The sequence below is a fragment of the Dipodomys ordii genome, unplaced genomic scaffold (genome assembly GCF_000151885.1).
Source record: "Dipodomys ordii isolate 6190 unplaced genomic scaffold, Dord_2.0 Scaffold7, whole genome shotgun sequence".
In the NCBI taxonomy this organism is placed as follows: domain Eukaryota; kingdom Metazoa; phylum Chordata; class Mammalia; order Rodentia; family Heteromyidae; genus Dipodomys; species Dipodomys ordii.
In genome coordinates, this window is record NW_012267223.1 from 20,669,702 (window position 1) to 20,690,573 (window position 20,872).

The 20,872-nt window shown below is 41.4% G+C and overlaps 1 protein-coding gene across 7 annotated transcripts in view; it reads left to right on the top strand.

The window, feature by feature from the left end:
• The window catches only part of Cdk12 (cyclin-dependent kinase 12), a 103,399-nt gene that overhangs the window by 9,927 nt on the left and 72,600 nt on the right, over positions 1 to 20,872 (top strand). For 6 of the 7 annotated variants that reach the window (XM_013037945.1, XM_013037946.1, XM_013037947.1 and 3 more), the window contains exons 3-6: positions 3,570 to 4,454; positions 13,679 to 13,855; positions 16,145 to 16,284; positions 19,500 to 19,670. In XM_013037945.1, the coding sequence (XP_012893399.1) occupies positions 3,570 to 4,454; positions 13,679 to 13,855; positions 16,145 to 16,284; positions 19,500 to 19,670 (1,373 nt within the window). The remainder of the gene's footprint in view (positions 1 to 3,569; positions 4,455 to 13,678; positions 13,856 to 16,144; positions 16,285 to 19,499; positions 19,671 to 20,872) is intronic. The other variant, XM_013037943.1, reaches the window with a different exon arrangement.

Here is a 20,872-nt window from a genome sequence, read left to right on the forward strand (position 1 = left end):
GACATTGTAAAGCTCTTTTTGGACATGACAACTTGTACTTCTCATTGTTGATTCCAGGTTGTGTCTGCGTGTGTGTGCGTGCACATACATGTATGCGCACACGCATGCATGTTAATGGAGATTGAATCCAGGGCCTTCAACATGAAGTGTCCTACCACTTGAGCCATGCTCTCAAGTTTTTGGGTTTTGTGGTAGAGTCTAGATAACTACCCAGGCTGGTTCTGAGCTTGCAGTCCTTCTGTTTCAATCAAGTAGCTGGGATTACTGGCATGTAGCACCATACCAGCTTCCAAAAGTAATTTTATATTTTAATATGAGGAAGGAGATGTAGGACTTGAACTTAGGGCTTTATGATCTCCTTTGGCTTTTCACCACTTGACATGCCTCCAGTCCAGCTTTTTTTGCTAGTTAATTAGAATCTCACAGATTTTTTTTTTTTTTTGGTCATGGGGCCTGAACTCTGGACCTGAGCGCTGTCCCTCAATTCTTCCTTCAGCTCAAGGCTAGTGCTCTACTACTTGAGCCACCGTGCCATTTCCGGTTTTCTCTGCTTATGTGGTGCTGAGGAATTGAACCCAACTTCCCAGTCCCTCACAGACTTTTTTGTCCTGTGGGTGTTGGCAGTTTCTTTGAACCATTATCCTTAGATCTCAGCCTCTTGATTAGCTAAAGTTATAAGCATGAGCCACCGGTTCACAGCTTTAATTAAATTTTTTGAGTAAACTAAAAAGCACTGTTGGTAAAAGAAAACCATGGTTGCCGTCATATGAGTTGGTTTTCTTACTCATGTTTGCTGTTTTTAAAGTTCATATTAATATTACCAATGAAAGGTAAAAGGAGTTATTAGCGATCTGTAATGGAACAATTCGTTTTAATCTAATGTGCAAATAGTATTTTGTTCAGTCATTTTTTTTTGTTTTTTTTTCTTTTTTGTCTGTCATGAGGCCTGAACTCTGGGCCTTGGCGCTGTCCCTCAGCTCTTCAGCTCAAGGCTAGTGCTTTACCACTTGAGCCACAGCACCACATCTGGCTTTTTCTGCTTAGAGGACTCGAACCCAGGGCCTCATGTGTGCAAGGCAAGCCCTCTACCACTGAGCCACCTTCCCAGCCCTTTGTTTTTTGTTTTTTTTTTCTTACAGTCATTTTTTTTCTTGATCTAGTCACATTACATTTCTAGTGGATTAGCATTTTTAATTTTATTTTTCCTTACATTGAGGCTTAAGTAGGCTTTAGTTAAAAAAACAAAAGGACTTAGTAAAATTTGGGTTCCAGTTTATAATATTCTGTTCCATAGATTCGCAGACTTTATCTAGTCATTGCTTATGGAGAAAATTAATTCAAGGGCTGGGGCATGGCTCATTGTTAGAGAACATGTCTGGCAAGTTTACAGTTCTGAGTTCAAACCCAAGTACTACCACCAAAAAAAAGAAGAAGAAGAAGAAAATTAATTGTCCTCATGAAGCAGAGATCAGAAAGATTGCCATTGAGGCCAGCTAGGGCAAAAAATTAATGAGATCTCTATCTCAAGCTGAACATTGTTGTTTATACTTGTGATCTCAGCTATGCAGAATGAAAAGGTAGGGAGATTGAAGTCCAAAACCCATCCAGGGCAAAAATGTCTGAAAAATGACAGAAAAAGGTCTGGGAGTATGGCTTGAGTAGTAGAGTTCTTTTTTTTTTTTTGGATCCAGTCGTGGGGCCTGAACTCTGGGCTTGGGCTCTGTCCCTCAGCTCTTCAGCTCAAGGCTAGTGCTCTACCACTTGAGCTACAATGCCACTTCTGGCTTTTTTCTTTTTGCGTATGTGGTGCTGAGGAATCGAACCCAGGGCCTCAGGCATGCAAGGCAAGCGCTCTACCACTGAGCCACCTTCCCAGCCCCAAGTAGTAGAGGTCTTGTCTAGGAAGCTGAAATTCTTGAGTTAAACTCCCAGTACCACAACAACAACAAAAAAGGATTAAATTAAGTGATATACAATAATGCCTTGCCTTAAGAGTTTCTGGAAAGTTGACTGTAAATCATTTTATATTTAAAAGTACCAAGACCTGTAATTCTAGCACTCAGAATGATGCAGGAGGATCTCTAGTTCAAGGCCAGCCTGGACCATATAATGAGATCCTGCCTCATAACAAAAACAAAAATACCAGGGACTATTGTATTTTTAAAAACCTCTAATACGTTATTTTTGAAAAACATTTGTCTGTAAATTCTAACTTTTGTATATTTGTAGGTTTTCTTTTCTTCTTCTTCTTTTTCTTTTTTTTTTTTGTCAGTTGTGGGGCTTGATCTCTTGATCCTGGGCTCTGTCCCTCAGCCCTTCAGCTCAAGACGAGCGCTTTACCACTTGAGCCACATGGTTAATTGAGGATTAGATTCTCACAGACTGGCCTGCTTGGGCTGGCTTTGAACTGTGATCCTCAGATCTCAGCCTCCTGAGTGGCTAGGATTACAGGCACCAGCGCCCAGGTCATAGTTTTTGTATAGGCACAAATTTATTATGAACTGGGGCTACAGAAACAGCATTTTTTTGGGTATCTGCCTAATTTAAAAAGTTGAACTTCTTTTTTTTTTTTTTTTTTTTTGGGTCCGGTTGTGGGGCCTGAACTCTGGGCCTGGGCACTGTCCCTCAGCTCTTCAGCTCAAGGCTAGCGCTCTACCACTTGAGCCACAGCGCCACTTCCAGCTTTTTTCTTTTTGCTTATGTGGTGCTGAGGAATTGAACCCAGGGCCTCAGGCATGCAAGGCAAGAGCCCTACCACTGAGCCACCTTCCCAGCCCAAAAAGTTGAACTTCTTAGCTGATATAACCTACTAATACTATACAGTATGACTCTAGGTGAGGGGGAGTAGGCAAGTATTAAGGATTGAACCCAGGCCCTTGGACCTGGTAGGTAAATGCTCTCTACTACTTACCACTTGAGCTAGGCTTTATCCCTTAGAGTGTGACTTCATCATGTTTTCACTTTATTAAAGATTAGAACAAAAATCTGAAAGTAAACATTGCACATATGGCTGTTTTCTCATGTAGAGAAAAAAAATGTTTCCATCTTCCTTCAATTAAATAAGTAAAAAAAAAAGTTTTAGTGTTAAATGATAAAAACATTTTTATGTAGGATTTAGTTCCTTCAATTTTAAAATTAAGTTTATTTTTAGGATAGTTTTGGTTGTTTGGAAAATTATGAAAATAATACAGAGAATTATATGTCTTCTGCATCTAGTTTTCTCTGTCAGCATCTTACATTAATGTGGTACTTTTGTTGCAGTTAATCAATACTGATACATAATTATTTACCACAGTCCTAAATTTGTTGTGGATTATTTAATCTTTATCTCATTATCATTTTGTGTTCCAGAATCCTATCCTTGATACCACATTCATTACATTTAGTTGTCATGCCCCTTTAGGCTTCCTTATATTGGGCTTTTCTCAGACTTTGTTTTTTATATCATATAATCTATTTTCAGATTGATGTTAGTTCAGAATGGGCTTAAAGTTACAGTTCTCTATAGTTTGTCTTGCTACTTATTTAAAACCCTTTTTTTTCCTTTTCTTTTTTTTTTCTTTTTCTAGTAGGAAAACCATGAAGTCCAGAAGCAGGAGTCCTGCATATTCAAGACACTCATCTTCTCATAGTAAAAAGAAGAGATCCGGGTCTCGAAGTCGTCATTCCAGTATCTCACCTGTCAGGCTTCCATTGAATTCCAGCCTAGGAGCTGAGCTCAGTAGAAAAAAGAAGGAAAGAGCAGCTGCTGCTGCAGCAGCAAAAATGGACGGAAAGGAATCCAAAAGTTCACCTATAATTTTTCCTAAAAAAGAGAACAGTTCAGTAGATGCTAAAGATTCAGGCTTGGAGTCTAAAAAGTTACCCAGAGGAGTAAAATTGGAAAAATCTTCCACAGATACTGAACTGGTAAATGTAACACAATCAAACACGGAGGTAAAAAATTCTTTAGATACAGGGAAGGTAAAATTGGATGATAACTCTGAGAAGCATCTTATAAAGGATTTGAAAGTACAGGGAACAAAAGACTCCAAAACAGTGCCATCGAAAGAGGAGATTGTTTCTCTAAAGGAAACAGAGACCTCAGAAAAGGAAACCCCTCCACCTCTACCCACAATTACTTCTCCTCCTCCTCCTTTACCATCTACTACACCTCCACCTCAGACACCTCCCCTACCACCTTTGCCTCCATTACCAACTATTTCACAACCACCTCTGCCTCCTCCCCAACCAGTATTTAGTCAGGCTGTTGTTTCTAGTACTTCAACTTTGCCTCTTTCTACTCATACAAGTAGGACATCAACTTTGTCCTCTCAGGCAAATTCTCAGCCCCCTGTACAGGTTTCTGTCAAGACTCAAATATCTGTGACAGCTGCTATTCCACATCTGAAAACTTCAACATTGCCGCCTCTGCCCCTTCCACCCTTGTTACCTGGTGATGATGACATGGATAGGTAAGTCCTTAGTAACCTAGGAAAATTAACCCTCTTGATCTAAATAATGTAATTTCTTTGTTGTTGTTATTGTCCTGGGGCTTGAACTCAGGGCCTGGGCTCTGTCCCTAAAGTTTTTTGCTCAAGGCTAGTGCTCTATCACTTGAGCCACAGCTCTATTTCTGGCTTTTTGATAATTAATTTGGGATAAGAATCTCATGGACTTTTCTGCTTGGGCTGACTTTGAACCATGATCCTCAGATCTCAGCTTTCTGAGTAGCTAGGAATGGTAGAAGTGTGAGCCACAAGAGCCTGGCTCCTAAGCTGGTTTTAAACTCATGATCTTCCTGCTTCAGTCTCTCAAATATTGGAGTTATAGTTGTGTGTCTCATGCCTATCCATATTTTCTCTTTTTAAACTTTGTCAAAACCACTCTAATGTCTGGCTGTTTCAAATGCTTTGTGAATGTGAAGTGACTGTTCTTTTTGGTAGAAAAGTCTCTATTTATGATACTATTACTTGGGAAGAGTAGGATTTGAGGCCTAGTAAACCCATTTTTTTCATAGGTTTATTAATAAGGTTAATTTGGTAAAGTTTTTATTAAGTGAGCCACAGGACTGGCAAAAAAAAAAAAAAGAACTGAAATACTATGAATCATGATTTTTTTTTTTGCAGGGTGGGATGGAAGTAGTTCTGGGTTTTAAATTCAGAGCTTTGTGCTTACTAGGCTGATGCACTACCACTGAGCAATACTAAGCATAGATCTGATACTATGGAAGGAACTTGGAAGGAATTAGGAACTATAATCAATTGGCAAAATGGCCAAAAAAATTACAAAAATTAGCATGCCCATATACTATGGCAATGTTTGTGTTACGGGCTTTTTTTTATTGAGTCTACCTTCTATTCTCTAGGGTATATGTGGCATGTATTGCAACAAATTTTTCATTGTAAGCACAAAAATAAGTGCTGTTAATTTTATATCCCCCAAAAAATCCCAGTCCTCTATTACTTTCATTTTTTTTTTTTATTGGTCATGGGGCTTGAACTCTGGACTTGGGCGCTGTCCCTGTGCTCTTCAGCTCAAGGTGAGCACTCTATGGCTTGAGCCACAGCACCACTTCTGGTTTTTGAGTGGTTTATTGAAGATAAGAGTCTCGGGGTTTCCTGCCTGGGCTGGCTTTGAACCTTGATCCTCAGATCTCAGCCTCCTGAGTAGCTAGGATTACAGGCGTGAGCCACTGGTGCCCAGCTAAACCTCTATTACTTTCTAGGTGACATCAGTAGTTTGAATGATGGTTCACTTTAGCCTTGAGGTCTATTCAGAACATAGGAAGTATAAGTATAGTATGGACAGAACAATAAGGAAAAGATTATTTTACTTGCTCATGGTTGGCACTCTATCAGTTGAGTCCTGTTCTAGTTTGCCATTTTGTTGGTTAATTTGAGATAAAGTCTTAATGCCCTGATTTCAAACCATGATCCTCTAGGTCTCAGCCTCCTGGGTAGGTAGACTTACAGGCTTGACTCATCAGTGCCTGGATTTATTTTGAGCCAAGGTCCTGCAGTTGTTGCTTGTCGTGTCCTCAAGCTGCTAGGCTCAAGTCATCCTTCTTCAGCTGATGCGATGCCCACCAGAACTGAGTTAAAGCCTCTGAGACTACAGATATACATCACTATAGCTATCTATGGAGTATTTTAAAGAATGATTCTGAGCCAGGTGCCAGTGGCTCATGTTTGTAATCCTGACTACTCAGGAGGCTGAGATCTGAGATGAAAAGCAAGCCCAGGCAGGAAAGTCCATGATACTCTTATTTCTAATTAACCACCAAAATGATGAAAGTGGAGCTGTGGTTCAAGTGGTAGAATATTATCCTTGAGTAAAAAAGCTTAGGGACAGCTAGCACTTGTGTTTCACACCTGTAATCCTAGCTACTCAGTAGGCAAAATATCTGAGTGTTGCAATTCGAAGCCAAACACAAGCAGAAAAGTTTGTGAAGCTCTTTATCTCCAATTGAAGCACTAAAGAAGTGGAGCAGTGACTGGCTCAAATGGAAGATTACTAGCCTTGAGCAAAAAGGAACAACTCCCAGGCTCTGAATTCAAGCCCTCAAACCTCCTCCCACAAAATAACTCAGGGACAGAACTCAGGCTCTGGGGTTCAAGCCCAAGACTAGCACAAAAATAAAATGAATGAGCATAAGAATGACTTCATTACTAATAATAGTGGCCAATCTGATTTTCTTTTTTTATTTTTATGTGCTGGTCCTGGGGCTTGAACTCAGGGCCTGGCACAGTCCTTGAGCTTTTGTGCTCAAGAGTAGTGCTCTACCACTTAACAACAGCTCCACTTTTTTGGGTGGTTAATTGGAAATAAGAATCTAATTGAGTTTTCTTCTCAAATTGGCTTCAAGCCATAATTCTCAGATCTCAGCCTCTTTAGTAGCTAGGATGACAGGAGTGAGCTGTATTGCCCAGCTTCAATCTGATTTTTTTTTTGGGGGGGGGGTCCGGTCTTGGGGCCTGAACTCTGGGCCTGGGCGTTGTCTCTCAGCTCTTCAGCTCAAGGCTAGCGCTCTACCACTTGAGCCACAGCCCCACTTCCGGCTTTTTTCTTTTTGCTTATGTGGTGCTTAGGAATCCAATCCAGGGCCTCAGGCATGCAAGGCAAGCGCTCTACCACTGAGCCACCTTCCCAGCCTCTTCAATCTGATTTTTAATGAAAAGTTTCACATTATTTCTAATATAAATAGGTATATATTAAGTCTCTCACTTGAGGACTTAGAAAAAACAGAATCTTTTCATGTAGAAAAATTTTTAGAAGCCAGGCTCTGTGGCTCACACCTGTCATCCTAGCTACTAGGAGGCTGAGATCTTAGGATCAGGGTTCAAAGTCAGCCCGGGCAGGAAAGTCCATGAGACTCTTTATCTCCAATAAACCACTAGAAAACAGGGAGTGGTACCGTGGCTCAAGTGGTAGAGTGCTCGCTTTGAGGTGAAGAGTACAGGGACAGCGCCCAGGCCCAGAGTTCAAGCCTCATGACCGACAAAAAATAATAAATAAATAAAAATATATATAATATTTTTCTTGTTTCTTCTTTTTGTCAGTCATGAATTGCAGGCATGAGCCACTAGTGCCTAATTCAGAAGGTTTTTTTTGTTGTTTCTTTTTTGTTGGTCAAGGGTCTTGAACTCTGGGCCTGGGCGCTGTCCTTTAGCTCTTCAGTTCAAGCCTAGTGCTCTACCACTTGAGCCATTGCACCACTTCTGGCCTTTTCTGTTTATGTGATGCTGAGGAATCGAACCCAGGGACTCATGCATGTGAGGCAAGCACTTTACCACTGAGCTACCTTCCTAGCCCCAGAAGTTGTTTTTGTTTTTGGCCAGTCCTGGGGTTTGAACTCAGGCCTGGGCTTTGTCCATAAGCCTCTCTCTCATAGATAATAATCTATATAGGGCTATGAGAAAAATACTTCTGAGTGGGCTGCAAATGTGGTTTAGTGGTAGAGTGCATGAAGCTCTGGGTTTGATCCCTCAGTACCACATACACAGTAAAAGCCAGAAGTGGCACTGTGGTTCAAGTGGTAGAGCACTAGCCTTGAGCAAAAAAAGCTCAGGGTCAGTACCCAAGCACTGAGTTCTAGCCCCAGGACTGGCCAAAAATATATATATATCTGAAGTATAACATGTCAGAGTAGAATGCAGGTTTCTAGAGGTGGAATAATTCTAATAAAATACATGTATCTTTCAGATTAGAGATGAAGGTAAACTAAGAGTATTCATTGCTTACTTGTGTGTGTGGCAGTAAAGAGTTAGCTTTTTTGTCGGTTGTGGGCTTGAACTCTGGGCTTGGGCGCTATTCCTCAGCTCTTCAGCTCAAGGCCAGCGCTTTACCACTTGAGCCACAGCGCCACTTCCAGTTTTCTAGTGGTTTATTGGAGATAAGAGTCTCACGGACTTCCCTTTCCTGGGCCGACTTTGAACCGTGATCCTCAGATCTCAACCTCCTCAGTGGCTAGGATTACAGGTGTGAGCCACTGGCGCTGGGCTTGAGTTAGCTTTCTTAATATGTTGAGAAGATAAAGTGAACAAAACTTACTTTTTTTGTTTTGTTTTGAATTCTTTTTAAACTTATTGTTTTGTTGTATATTGATTCTGATCCTGAAAATGTCTTTTCTTTTTTTTTTTTTCTTTTTGGGGTCCGGTTGTCGGGTCTGAACTCTGGGCCTGGGTGCTGTCCCTTAGCTCTTCAGCTCAAGGCTCGCGCTCTACCACTTGAGCCACAGTGCCACTTCCGGCTTTTTTCTTTTTGCTTATGTGGTGTTGAGGAATCGAACCGAGGGCCTCATGCATGCAAGGCAAGCTCTTTACCACTGAGCCACCTTCCCAGCCAAATGTCTTATTTTCTTGGTCAATGTACTTATATTTAAATGTGATTATCAGTTGTTTTCCATATGTACATAAATTATTGAAGGTAAAAAGATGGAAATTAAGATTTCTTCTATTATCAGTTATATAATATATATGTATGTAATATATAAAAATGCGTATTTATATACACATACATAATGTCAATCCTGGAGCATTTTTTCTTTGTTTGTTTTTTTTTTTTGGTCCAGTCGTGGGGCCTGAACTCTGGGCCTGGGCGCTGTCGCTCAGCTCTTCAGCTCAAGGATAGTGCTCTACCACTTGAGCCACAGTGCCATTTGTGGCTTTTTTCTTTTTGCTTATGTGGTGCTGGGGAATCGAACCCAGGGCCTCAGGCATGCAAGGCAAGCGCTCTACCACTGAGCCACCTTCCCAGCCCCTGGAGCATTTTTTTCTATTGTATCCATGTGCCAGCCGTTCCTATGTTTGACATAAAAAATAGTTTTGTTTTATACAAAATCTTTGCTGCTTAGGCATGAGTGGCTTGTGCATTTAATTCTAGCTACTTAGGAGGCTTGAGATCTGAGGGCTGTGGTTCAAAGCCAGCCCAGACAGGAAAGTCAGTGATACTTTTATCTACAAGTAAGGCACCCCCCACCCCCTGCAAAATGGAACTGGTTTGAGCAAGCTTTGAGCAAGAAAGTTCAGAGTTCAAGCCTCAGGACCCCTCCTTCATACCCCACTGAAAGAACTTTGCTAAAAGACAACTTAAAGCTAGATAAAAGATTCATTTATTTTCCTTACAACTTTTTCTTCTTGAGACTACAACAGCTTAAATTAAGAGAATATGGCATACATATCTTTTTATTGCCTAAAACACAGAATATAATCAATAAATTGTGCTTATTGTGAGTAAAAAGCCAAACAAGTGTGTGTGAGGCCATGAGTTAAAGTCCCAGTAATGGCACAAAAAAATAAAATAGATATTGTAAGGGATGTTATTCCCTTACTATTCCTTATAGTTCTAGGAATGGAATTACTCAGGTAAAACATCTTTCATGGACGTGTGTGTGTGTGTGTGTGTGTGTGTGTGTGACTTTTCATTAGCTTCTTGAGTAGTAGTATTATAAGCATGAGCCACTGACACCTGTCTTTTATGACTTTTTTTTTAATTGGAGGACATTGGAAGGGTGTTGAAATTCTTAGCTCTCTTTAACCTTCTGTTAACATGAGGGACCAGAAAAGCCTCATTTAAGCCAGAAGAGGAGGTATGGTTCAGATGGTAGAGCACAAGCAAGCCTCCAGTGGAAAAAGCAAGAGATTAGTTGTAAGTTCAAGCCCCAATACCTGTACAAAAGGTGTGTGTGTGTGTGTGTGTGTGTGTGTGTGTATGTGTGTTTATTCCGAGAAAACTGCTATTGTTCCCAATCTGACAACTGTGATTGGCAGGTTTTGTGAATCCTGCTACCAGTTGTCTTAATGATTCTCAGGTTGGTGTTTGGACCCTTTTTCTTTATTATATTTTTAGGCTGAGATTTGTTTTTCAGATTACTGTTAGTTGACAATTTCCAAATAAATAGGGTGATTTCAAACAATTTTTAATTAGTTTTAATGTATTCTTGTTAAATACAAATACTGTTTCCTTTTCCTAAGTTCTTTCCATATTATTAGTAATAGATTTTTGTTAAATTGTTGGGCTCTTGTCCATTGTTTAATGAGTAGGCTTCCTGAATTATGAGTTAGAGTGATACTTGGTAAATATTTTTTTCTTCATCTCAGTAGAAATCTATAATCTTAGGAAGAATGAAATTTGGTAAAGGAAAGGTGGGTGCTGGTGGCTTATGCCTGTAATCCTAACTTCACAGAGGCTGAAATCTAAGGATTGCAGTTTGAAGCCAGCGTGGACAAGAAAAGTTTATGACTTTTTTTTTGGTCCATTGTGGGGCTTGAACTCTGGGCCTGAGCACTGTCCTTGAGCTCTTCAGCTCAAGGCTGGAGCTCTATCACTTGTGCCACAGTGCCACTTCCAGTTTTCTGAGTGGTTTATTGGAGATAAAAGTCTTTCAAGGACTTTGCTGCCCAAGTTGGCTTTGAACCTCCACCCTCAGATCTCAGCCTCCTGAGTAGCTAGGATTACAGGCAGGAGCCACTGGCACCCACCCAATAAGACTTTTATCTCCAGTTAGCAAAATACTGGAAGTGAAGCTGTGGCTCAAGTGGTAAAGCAGTAACTAGCCTTTAGCACAAAAGCTCAGGGACAGTGCTCAGGCCCAGAGTTCAAACCCACAACTAATTCTCTGGTTCTTTCTCTCTCTCACTCTGTCTCTCTCTCTTTCTCTCTCTCTCACACACACACACACACACACACAAATTCAAATTGATAAAGGAATGACCATATCCGAAATTTTTACTTATAATTTTTTCCCCATGTGTTTGGTTTTCTTCTTTTTTTCTTTTTCTTGTCAGTCATCAGATTTGAACTTGGTGCATGGGCACTGTCCCTGAACTTTGAGCCACGGCTCCACTTCTGTTTTTTTGGTGATTAAGAGTCTCATGGACTTTCCTACCCAGACTGGCTTTGGACCTTAATCCTCAGATCTCAGCTTCCTAAGTAGCTTAAGGTTACAGATATGACCCACCAGTGCCTGGTTTAGATGACTTTAGATGTGGTAAACAGTTACATTGATACTACTTTTATATTATAGTTTTTTTGTTTATTTGAAATATCAGATATTAAATCTTTCAAAAGTGATTCCTTCTGTAAACCTACCTACTCTGATGGCAGAGATCTGAGGATCGTGGTTTGAAACCAGCCTGCAGGAAAGTCCATGAGGCTCTTATCTCCAATTAACCACCAGAAAACCTGTGATAGAGTGCAAAAAGAGCTCAAGAATAGTGCCAGGCCCTGAGTTAAAGTCCCGTGACAGACCAAAAAATAAAAAATACTAAAACCAAAACACTAAAAATAGAAGTGAGGGGCTGGGAAGGTGGCTCAGTGGTAGTGCGCTTGCCTTGCATCCATGAGGCCCTGGGTTCCATACCTCAGCACCACATAAGCGGAAAGAAAAAAGCCGGAAGTGGCATTGTGGCTCAAGTGGTAGAGCGCTAGCCTTGAGCTGAAGAGCTGAGGGACAGCGCCCAGGCCCAGAATTCAGGCCCACAACCTGACCCAAAAAAATAATAAATAATAAATAAAAATAGAAGTGAGCAGGCTGCAAAGGTGGCTCAGTGGTAGAAAGCTTATCTCACATGCATGAGTCCCTGGGTTGGATTCCTCAGCATCACATAAACAGAAAAGGCCAGAAGTGGCGCAGTGGCTCAAGTGGTATAGCACTAGGCTTGAACTGAAGAGCTGAAGGACAGCGCCCAGGCCCAGAGTTCAAGCCCTTTGACCGACAAAAAAGAAAGAAACAAAAAAAAAACAACAATGAAAAAAAAATAGAAGTAAGTTTCAGTAAAGCTAGGAGGGCTGCCCAGGCACTGAGTTTAAGCTCTAGTATCAGCACCAAAAAAATAAATTTCCATCAGTCTTATTAAATAGAAAAGCATCTGATTAAATAGAAAAGCACCGGTATTATAAGGGATTTGTTTTGTTTTCTTTTTTTGTTTTTGCCAGTGCTGGGGCTTGAACTCAAGTTTCTTTTGCTCAAGGCTAGCACTCTACCACTTGAGCTACAGTGCTACTTCTGGCTTTTTCTGTATATATGGTACTAAGGAATCGAACCCAGGGCTTCACCCATGTGAGGCAAACACTCTACCACTAAGTCACATTCCTAGTCCAATACTGTCAGTATAACAGAAATAATTCAGTTAAATTTGTGACTGACATTTCTTAAATTTAACAGGTTATTTTTGTTTTGTTTTGCTGTTTCTCTGTTCTGATACTGAGCTTGAACTCATGATCTCCTGCTCTGGCTTGGCTCTTTCACTCAAGGCTGGTACTCTACCACCTTCTCTTTTGGCTTTTTGAAGGTTAATTAAAGAGAAGTGTTTTAGGGACTTTCCTTCCCAGGCTGGCTTTGAAATATCCTGCCAGGGTGCTGGTGGCTCATGCCTGTAACCCTACCTACTCAGGAAGCTGAGATCTGAGGATCATGGTTCAAAGCCAGCCTAGGCAGGAAAGTCCTTGAGAGTCTGGCAGCTGGCTTGGCAAGTTTGTTTGTTTGTTTGTTTTTGGTTGGTCGTGGGGCTTGAACTCTGGGCCTAGGCGCTGTCCCTGCACTCTTAAGCTCAAGGCAAGCGCTCTACCTCTTGAGCCACAGTGCCACCTCCGATTTGGTTTTCCAGTGGCTTATTGGAGATCAGAGTCTCACAGACTTTTCTGCCCGGCTGGCTTTGAACCATGATCCTCAGATCTCAGTCTCCTGAGTAGCTAGGATTACAGGCATGAGCCACCAGTGCCCAGCTCTTGGCAGGTTTTTTAAAAAATAAAATCTTCATTTATCAAGACCATGAGTTTATATTTCAGCTTCATAAATAAATACACAAACAACTCATATGGTGGTTTACCCCTGTAATCCTAATTACTCAAGGTGGAGATTAGGAAGATCATAGTTTGAGACTAGTCCAGAGAAAAAGGTTCACAAGACCACCTTCTCAACAAATGGAAAGTTAAGTGTGATGGCCATATGTCTTTCATCCCTGCCACATGGAAGTGTAAATATAGGATCAGACTAACCCTGTGGTGAATACTAGGATTCTTTAGGAAAATAAAGTCAGTAGATAAAGTGCCAGCTCAGCAAATATAAGGCTTTGAGTTCAAATCCTAATAGCACAAAAAAAGTAAAAACTTTATAATCTTAATAGCTTGGCATATTCTTTTTTTAATAGCAAAATCTTAAGTAATTATAACTTTTTTTCTCTTTTCCTCTGTTTAGTCCAAAAGAAACACTTCCTTCAAAACCTGCAAAGAAAGAGAAGGAACAGAGGACACGTCATTTACTCACAGACCTCCCTCTTCCTCCAGAGCTCCCTGGTGGGGATTCATCTCCCCCAGACTCTCCAGAGCCAAAAGCAATTACACCACCTCAGCAACCATATAAAAAGAGACCAAAGTAAGTTTTTGGAGTTATCCACCCTTAATTATTCTTAAATTTTATCCTTGCTTGTGGCCCAACTATCACCTTTCTTCCAAAACCTATGTAGTAAGATTATAGAAGTTTGATCCTATTTTGTATTTTTATGGACAAAAGCCTTTCTACAAAGGCTTTTGCATCCATAGACACTGTTTTCAGAAAAGCAAATACCCAAGTCTAGATATATAATCTTATGCTTTGTTTTGTTTTCTGAAACTGGAATATGAACATTGTACCTCATGCTTACTTGGCTTGCGTATTTGAGCTATGTCTCTGGACAAGGTTTTTGCTGGTTATTTTGGAGAAGATGTCTCTTGGATTTTCTGGGCAGTCTGGCTTTGAATTGATCCTCTGGATTTCAGCTTCCTGAATAGCTAGGATTACAGGTGTGAGCAAAAAGTTGAAAAAAAAAATAAAACAGGGGGCTGGGAAGGTGGCTCAGTGGTAGAGCGCTTGCCTTGCATGCATGAGGCCCTGGGTTCGATTCCTCAGCACCACCTATGCAAAAAGAAAAAAAAAAGCTGGAAGTGGCGCTGTAGCTCAAGTGGTAGAGCGCTAGCCTTGAGCTGAAGAGCTGAAGGACAGCGCCCAGGCCCAGAGTTCAGGCCCCACGATGGACCCCAAAAAAAAAAAACAAACAAACAGGTGCTGGTGGCTCATGCCTGTAATCCTAGCTACTCAGGAGGCTGAGATCTGAGGATCATGGTTCAAAGCCAGCCCGGGCAGGAAAGTTTGTGAGATTCTTATCGCCAATAAAACCACTAGAAAACCGTAAGTGGCGCTGTGGCTCAAGCGGTAGAGCACTCGCCTTGAGCTGAAGAACGCAGGGACAGCGTCCAAGCCCAGAGTTCAAGCCTCACAATGGACCAAAAAAAAAAAAAGTTTCAATTTAGAATATATCAACTATATGCACATTAATAATAAATTAAGGGCTGAGAAGGTGGCTCAGTGGTAGAGTGCTTGCCTTGCATGCATAAGGCTCCAGGTTCGATTCCTCAGCACCACATAAGCAGAAAAAGCTGGAAGTGGCGCTGTGGCTCAAGTGGTAGAGCACTAGCCTTGAGCTGAAGAGCTGAGGGACAGTGCCCAGGCCCAGGGTTCAGGCTCCACGACCAGCAAAAAAAAAAATTAATTAATTAATTAATTAATAAGTCAGACTTTTAAGCTTTTGTCTCATATAAATGACTACATTTATATATTTTTTTTTCTTTTTTTTTCTCCCAGTCCTGGGGCTTGAACTTGGGGCCTGGGTACTGTTCTTGAGCTTTTTTTGCTCAAGGCTTGCACTCTACCACTTGAGCCACAACGCCACTTCTGGCTTATTCTGTTTATGAAGTACTGAGGAATCAAACCCAGGGCTTCATGCATGCTAGGCATTTCATGCATGCTAGGCAAGCACGTTACCACTAAGCCACATTACTAGCCCAACATTAATATATTATGAGCTGATTCTGATCTTATGATTGTTAATATTTTTCTCTTTATAAAAATAGTTGCCACTTACTTTATAGATATTATTAGTGTGGGCTGGGAAGGTGGCTCAGTGGTAAAGCATTTGCCTTGCATGCATGAGGCCCTGGATTTGATTCCTCAGCACCACCTATGCAAAAAGAAAAAAGCCGGAAGTAGCATTGTGGGTGGCTCAAGTGGTAGAGCGCTAGCCTTGAGCTGAAGAGCTGAAGGACGGTGCCCAGGCCCAGAGTTCAGGCCCCACCACTGGACCCAAAAAAATATATAGATATAGATATTATTAATGGTTCTGAGTACTGAGCTCAGATTCCTGTACATGCCAGGCAAACTCAACCACTGAGGTACATTCCTATTTTATAGATGTAGCCACTTCTTGAGAGTTCAGAAAGTAAGCAACAAGCTGGGTGCCAGTAGCTCGCACCTGTAATCCTAGCTACTCTGGAGGCTGAGATCTGAGGATCACAGTTCAAAGCCAGCCCGAGCAGAAACGTACCTGAGATACTTTTCTCCAATTAACCACCAGGAAACCAGAGTTGTGCTGTAGCTCAACTGGTAGAGCACTTTTGCCTTGAGTTGAAGAGCTCAGGGACAGCACCCAGGCCCAGAGTTTATGCCCCATGGCTGACAAAAAAGAAAGAAAATAAGCAAGCAACAAATGTATTGTTTGATCCTATTTTTCTGAAGCCAGATTTTGTCTTAGATACTGTGAAAGACTGCTTAAAGTACTTTATATCATTTCAATAACAGAAGAGCCACGGAAATCTAACTAAAAAACAACTTTTGCTGTTTTTATTTTAGAATTTGTTGTCCTCGTTATGGAGAAAGAAGACAAACAGAAAGTGATTGGGGGAAACGCTGTGTGGACAAGTTTGACATAATTGGGATTATTGGAGAGGGAACCTATGGCCAAGTATATAAAGCCAAGGACAAAGACACAGGTAAATAAATGTGCTACCAAGCTGAGCGCTGTTGGCTCATGCTTGTAATCCTAGCTGTCCAGAAGGCTGAGATCTGAGGATTGTGGCTCAAAGCCAATCAGGGCAGGAAAGCCTATGATACTCTTATCTCCAATTAACTACCAGACAACTGGAAGTGGCACTTTGGCTAACGTGGTGGAGCACTAGTCTTGAGCGAAAAGAGCTCAGAGATAGCATCCAGGCCCCCTGTTCAAGCCCCACAACTGACTGAAAAAAAATGTTGCCTCAAATTCCTGTTTTTCTTGCAAATACTGAGATTAAACTCAGAACTTCACATTTGCAAGGCAGATAGTTTACCACTTGAGCCATGCCCCCAAGCCTGTGCCACAGAATCCTTGATATCAGAAACTTAGCAATTTATCAATACTAATGTTTTAAATGAATTTAGTAAAAGTAAGTTTTATGTTCTAAGTTTGTCTCTGAAAGAAATTTTTCACAAAAATAATAACCAGCCAGGCACTCAGGAGGCTGAGATCTGAGGATCATAGTTCAAAGCCAGCCCTGGCAGGAAAGTCCGGGAGACTCTTATCTCCAATAAAACCACTAGAAAACCACAAGTGGGGGCTGGGAAGATGGCTCATTTGTTCAAGGCTAATAATGGTCTATGACTTTGAGCCACAGCTTCACTTCTGTTTTTTTTGGTGAGTTATTTTTTGTTTTGTTTTGGGGTTTTGGTTTTTTTTTGTCCAAAGCTAGTGCTCTACCACTTGAGTCACAGCTCCACTTCTGGCTTTTTTGGTGATTAGAGATAAGAACCTTGGATGGTTTTTGAACTATGATCCTCAGATCGCAGTTCTGAGTAGCCTCCTGAATAGCTAGGATAACAGACATAAGCCATTAGCACCTGGCCATCAGAGCCAGACTTTTAATATGTAATACAAGGCATAATAGTAAGTAAATAATTTTTATACTTTAAAGATGAGTCAAAAAGTCTGCACATGTTCAGTACAGATAAAGTATTTTCTTCATTCAAATATTTTTAATATATTTATTTGGAATTGCAGATATACAGGACTATCTGTATATTATTATATTAAAACTCTCCAGGGGGCTGGGAAGGTAGCTCAGTGGTAGAATACTTGCCTTGCATGCATGATGGTCTGGGTTCGATTCCTCAGCACCACAAAAGCAGGAAAAGCTGGAAATGGCTCTGTGGCTCAAGTGGTAAAGCACTAGCCTTGAGCTGAAGAGCTGAGGGACAGTGCCTGGGCCCAGAGTTTAGGCCCTATGACCAACAGAAAAATAAAAATAAAACTCTCTAGGGACTGGGAATATGGCTTAGTGGTAGAGTGCTTGCCTAGAATACATGAAGCCCTGGGTTCCTCAATTCCATAGAAATAGAAAAAGCCGGAAGTGGCACTGTGGCTCATGTACCAAAAAGAAAACTCAGGGACAGTGCCCAGGCCCTGACTTCCAAGTCCCAAGACTGGCAAAAAGAAAACAAAACCAAAAACTCTCCTGATGGGCTCAGTGGTTGAACACTTGACTAGCATTTGTGAGAAACTGGGTTCAGTCCCCAGCACATAGGGTGGGGAGGATCCTCCTTTTTTCTTCTTCTTCTTTTTTTGGTCGTTTGTGGGGCCTGAACTCTAAGCCTGGGCATGCACTGTCCCTCAGCTCTTCAGCTCAAGGCTAGTGCTCTACCACTTGAGCCACAGCACCATTCTGGCTTTTTCTGCTTATGTGGTGCTGAGCAATCGAACCCAGGGCCTTATGAATGTAAGGCAAGCACTCTACCACTGAGCCGCCTTCCCAGCCTGGGGATCCTCCTTTGTTGTTTTTCATTATGATGTTTTTTGTTTTGGGTTTTTGTTTGTGTATGTGTATGAGGTGGTGGGGATTGAACCCAGGGCCCCTAGGGCCCCAAGTATGCTCAGAAAGCACACTATCAGCTGAGCATGGCATATACTTGTAACCCTAGCCACTAAGGAGGCTGTGATCTGAGGGTTGAGCTCAAAGACCAAGTGGGAAAGTCCATGAGATTCTTATCTCCAGTTAATTACCAGAAAAAGGAAGTAGAGCTGTGGCTCAAAGTAGTTTAAAAAAAAAAAGAAAAGAAAGCACACTATTACTGAGTTGTAACCTTGTCCTTTTTTGTTGTCCATTCTAAACATTTATAGCTTCCTAGGAATTTTGAAGAGGATAAAAAAAAACAAAAACAAAAAACATGAGCAGGGCACTGGTGGCTCATACCTGTAATCCTAGCTACTGAAGAGGGTGAAATCTGAGTATCTCGGCTTGAAACCACCCTCCTGCAGATAATCTATCACACTCTTATCTCAGTTTAACCAGCAAAAAGCTTGTATTTGAGAGCTGTGGCTCAAATGTTAGAACTCTAGCCTTGAGTGAAGAAGCTAAGTAAGAGTTTCTGGCATCTAAGTGCTGTTGCCTCATGACTGTAATCCTAGCTATTGGGTGGAGATCTGAGGATTGAGGTTCAAAGCCAGCCTGGGCAGAATAGTCTGTGAGACTTACCTCTAGTTAAGCACTCATCCACTCCCACTGGCTCTAGTAGAATACCCAGCCTTGAATGAAAAAGCCAAGGGAGAGTGTTTGGTCCTGAGTTCAAGCCCCAGTACCATTTTCAAAAAAAAAAGGAAGGGGAAGAGGAAGGGGGGGGGGAATGAAAGGGAAGGGAAGGAAAGAAAGAGAAAGAAAAAGAAAAGAAGAAAGACTGAAAGGCAAGCTAATATAGTTGGGGGTGTGACTCAACTGTTAAAACTCTTGCTGGAGGGCTTGGGAAGGTGGCTCAGTGGTAGAGCGCTTGCCTTGCATGCATGAGGCCCTGGGTTCGATTCCTCAGCACCACATAAGCAAAAAGAAAAAAGCCGGAAGTGGCGCTGTGGCTCAAGTGGTAGAGCGCTAGCCTTGAGCTGAAGAGCTGAGGGACAGCGCCCAGGCCCAGAGTTCAGGCCCCACGACCTGATCCAAAAAAAAAAAAAAAAAAACTCTTGCTGGATATATGTGAGGACCTGCACTTCAACCCCAGAATCACTGAGAGAATTTATGCTTCACATGTACCTGGCCCAAAGTTCAGGTCCCATGACTCAAATAAAAGGACCAGAACCTTAAAAAAAATTAAAATAGATATTAAGTCTGAGAGAGCAAGGAATGGTTTATGATGATAGCTTAAAATGATAATTGATAATGATAATAACTTGAATTTGTTTTGGCAGGAGAACTAGTAGCTCTGAAGAAGGTGAGACTAGACAATGAGAAAGAAGGCTTCCCAATTACAGCCATTCGTGAGATCAAAATTCTTCGTCAGCTAATCCACCGAAGCGTTGTTAACATGAAGGAAATTGTGACAGATAAACAAGATGCACTGGATTTCAAGAAGGACAAAGGTACTAGAAAGCAGTTTTCTACAGGGTTGATTGGTACAAATTAATTTTTCTTACTTCCTGACTGTGGGGAGTTTTATTTTTCCAGAACTGGGGTTTGAACTGAGGGCCATTATGCTTGCTGGGTAGGCACTCTACCCCTTCAGCCATACCTTCAGTTTCTATAGGAACTTTATCAGTTGTACAAGGGGGATTTAGTTGAGACATTTCCATACATGCATACAATGTACCCTGTCAACCTCAATCTCTTCTGCCTCTATCACATACCCTCTTGTTACTCTGTCACAATCTGGGAACTTTTTAAATATTATACTAAAGTCTAACTTTCTGATCCATGTTGGAATTACAGTGTTGGCAGAGGAAGCTGAGTGTGGTGGGGCATTCTGTAATCCCAGCGCTGAATTAGGAAAAATCAAATGGTCAAGGCAAGCCTATACTAATAGTGAGTTCAAGGCTTAGTTGGCTATATATGGAGACCTGTCCTTTAAAAAAAAAGAAAATAGTAGATTGCTTTATATTAATTACTGCTGATTTTATAAAATATTCCTTCATTAATAAATACTTTATACTTTTTTTGTGGGGGTGGGGGGCAGTCCGGGGCTAGAACTCAGGCCCCAGGTACTGACCCTGAGCTTCTTTTCTCAGTGCAAAAGCGCACACTCAAGCCACAGCACCACTTTTGGCTTTTTCTGTTACATGGAACTGAGGAATCAAACCTAGGGCTTCTTGTATGCCAGATCAACACTCTGCCACTAAGCCACATTCACAGCCCAACACTTTATACTTTTAAAAGTCATTAGTAAATATGCTTTAGGTAATTGGAATCTGCTGTAAACACTCAATAAAGTCAGCAGATAAACAACATTAAATTATCTTCCAATCATTCCTAGGATTTTTTGTTTTGTCTTGTTTTTTGGGGGGGGAGGGTTTGTAGTTGTAGGGCTTGAACTCTGAACCTGGGCGCTGTCCCTGAGCTCTTCAGCTCAAGTCTAGTACTCTACCACTTGAGCCACAGCACCACTTCCAGTTTTCTGGTGGTTAATTAGAGATAAGAGTGTCATGGAGGGCTGGGAAGGTAGCTCAGTGGTAGAGCGCTTGCCTTGCATGTATGAGGCCCTGGGTTCGATTCCTCAGCACCACATAAACAAAAAGAAAAAAGCCGGAAAGTGGCGCTGTGGCTCAAGTGGTAGAGCGCTAGCCTTGAG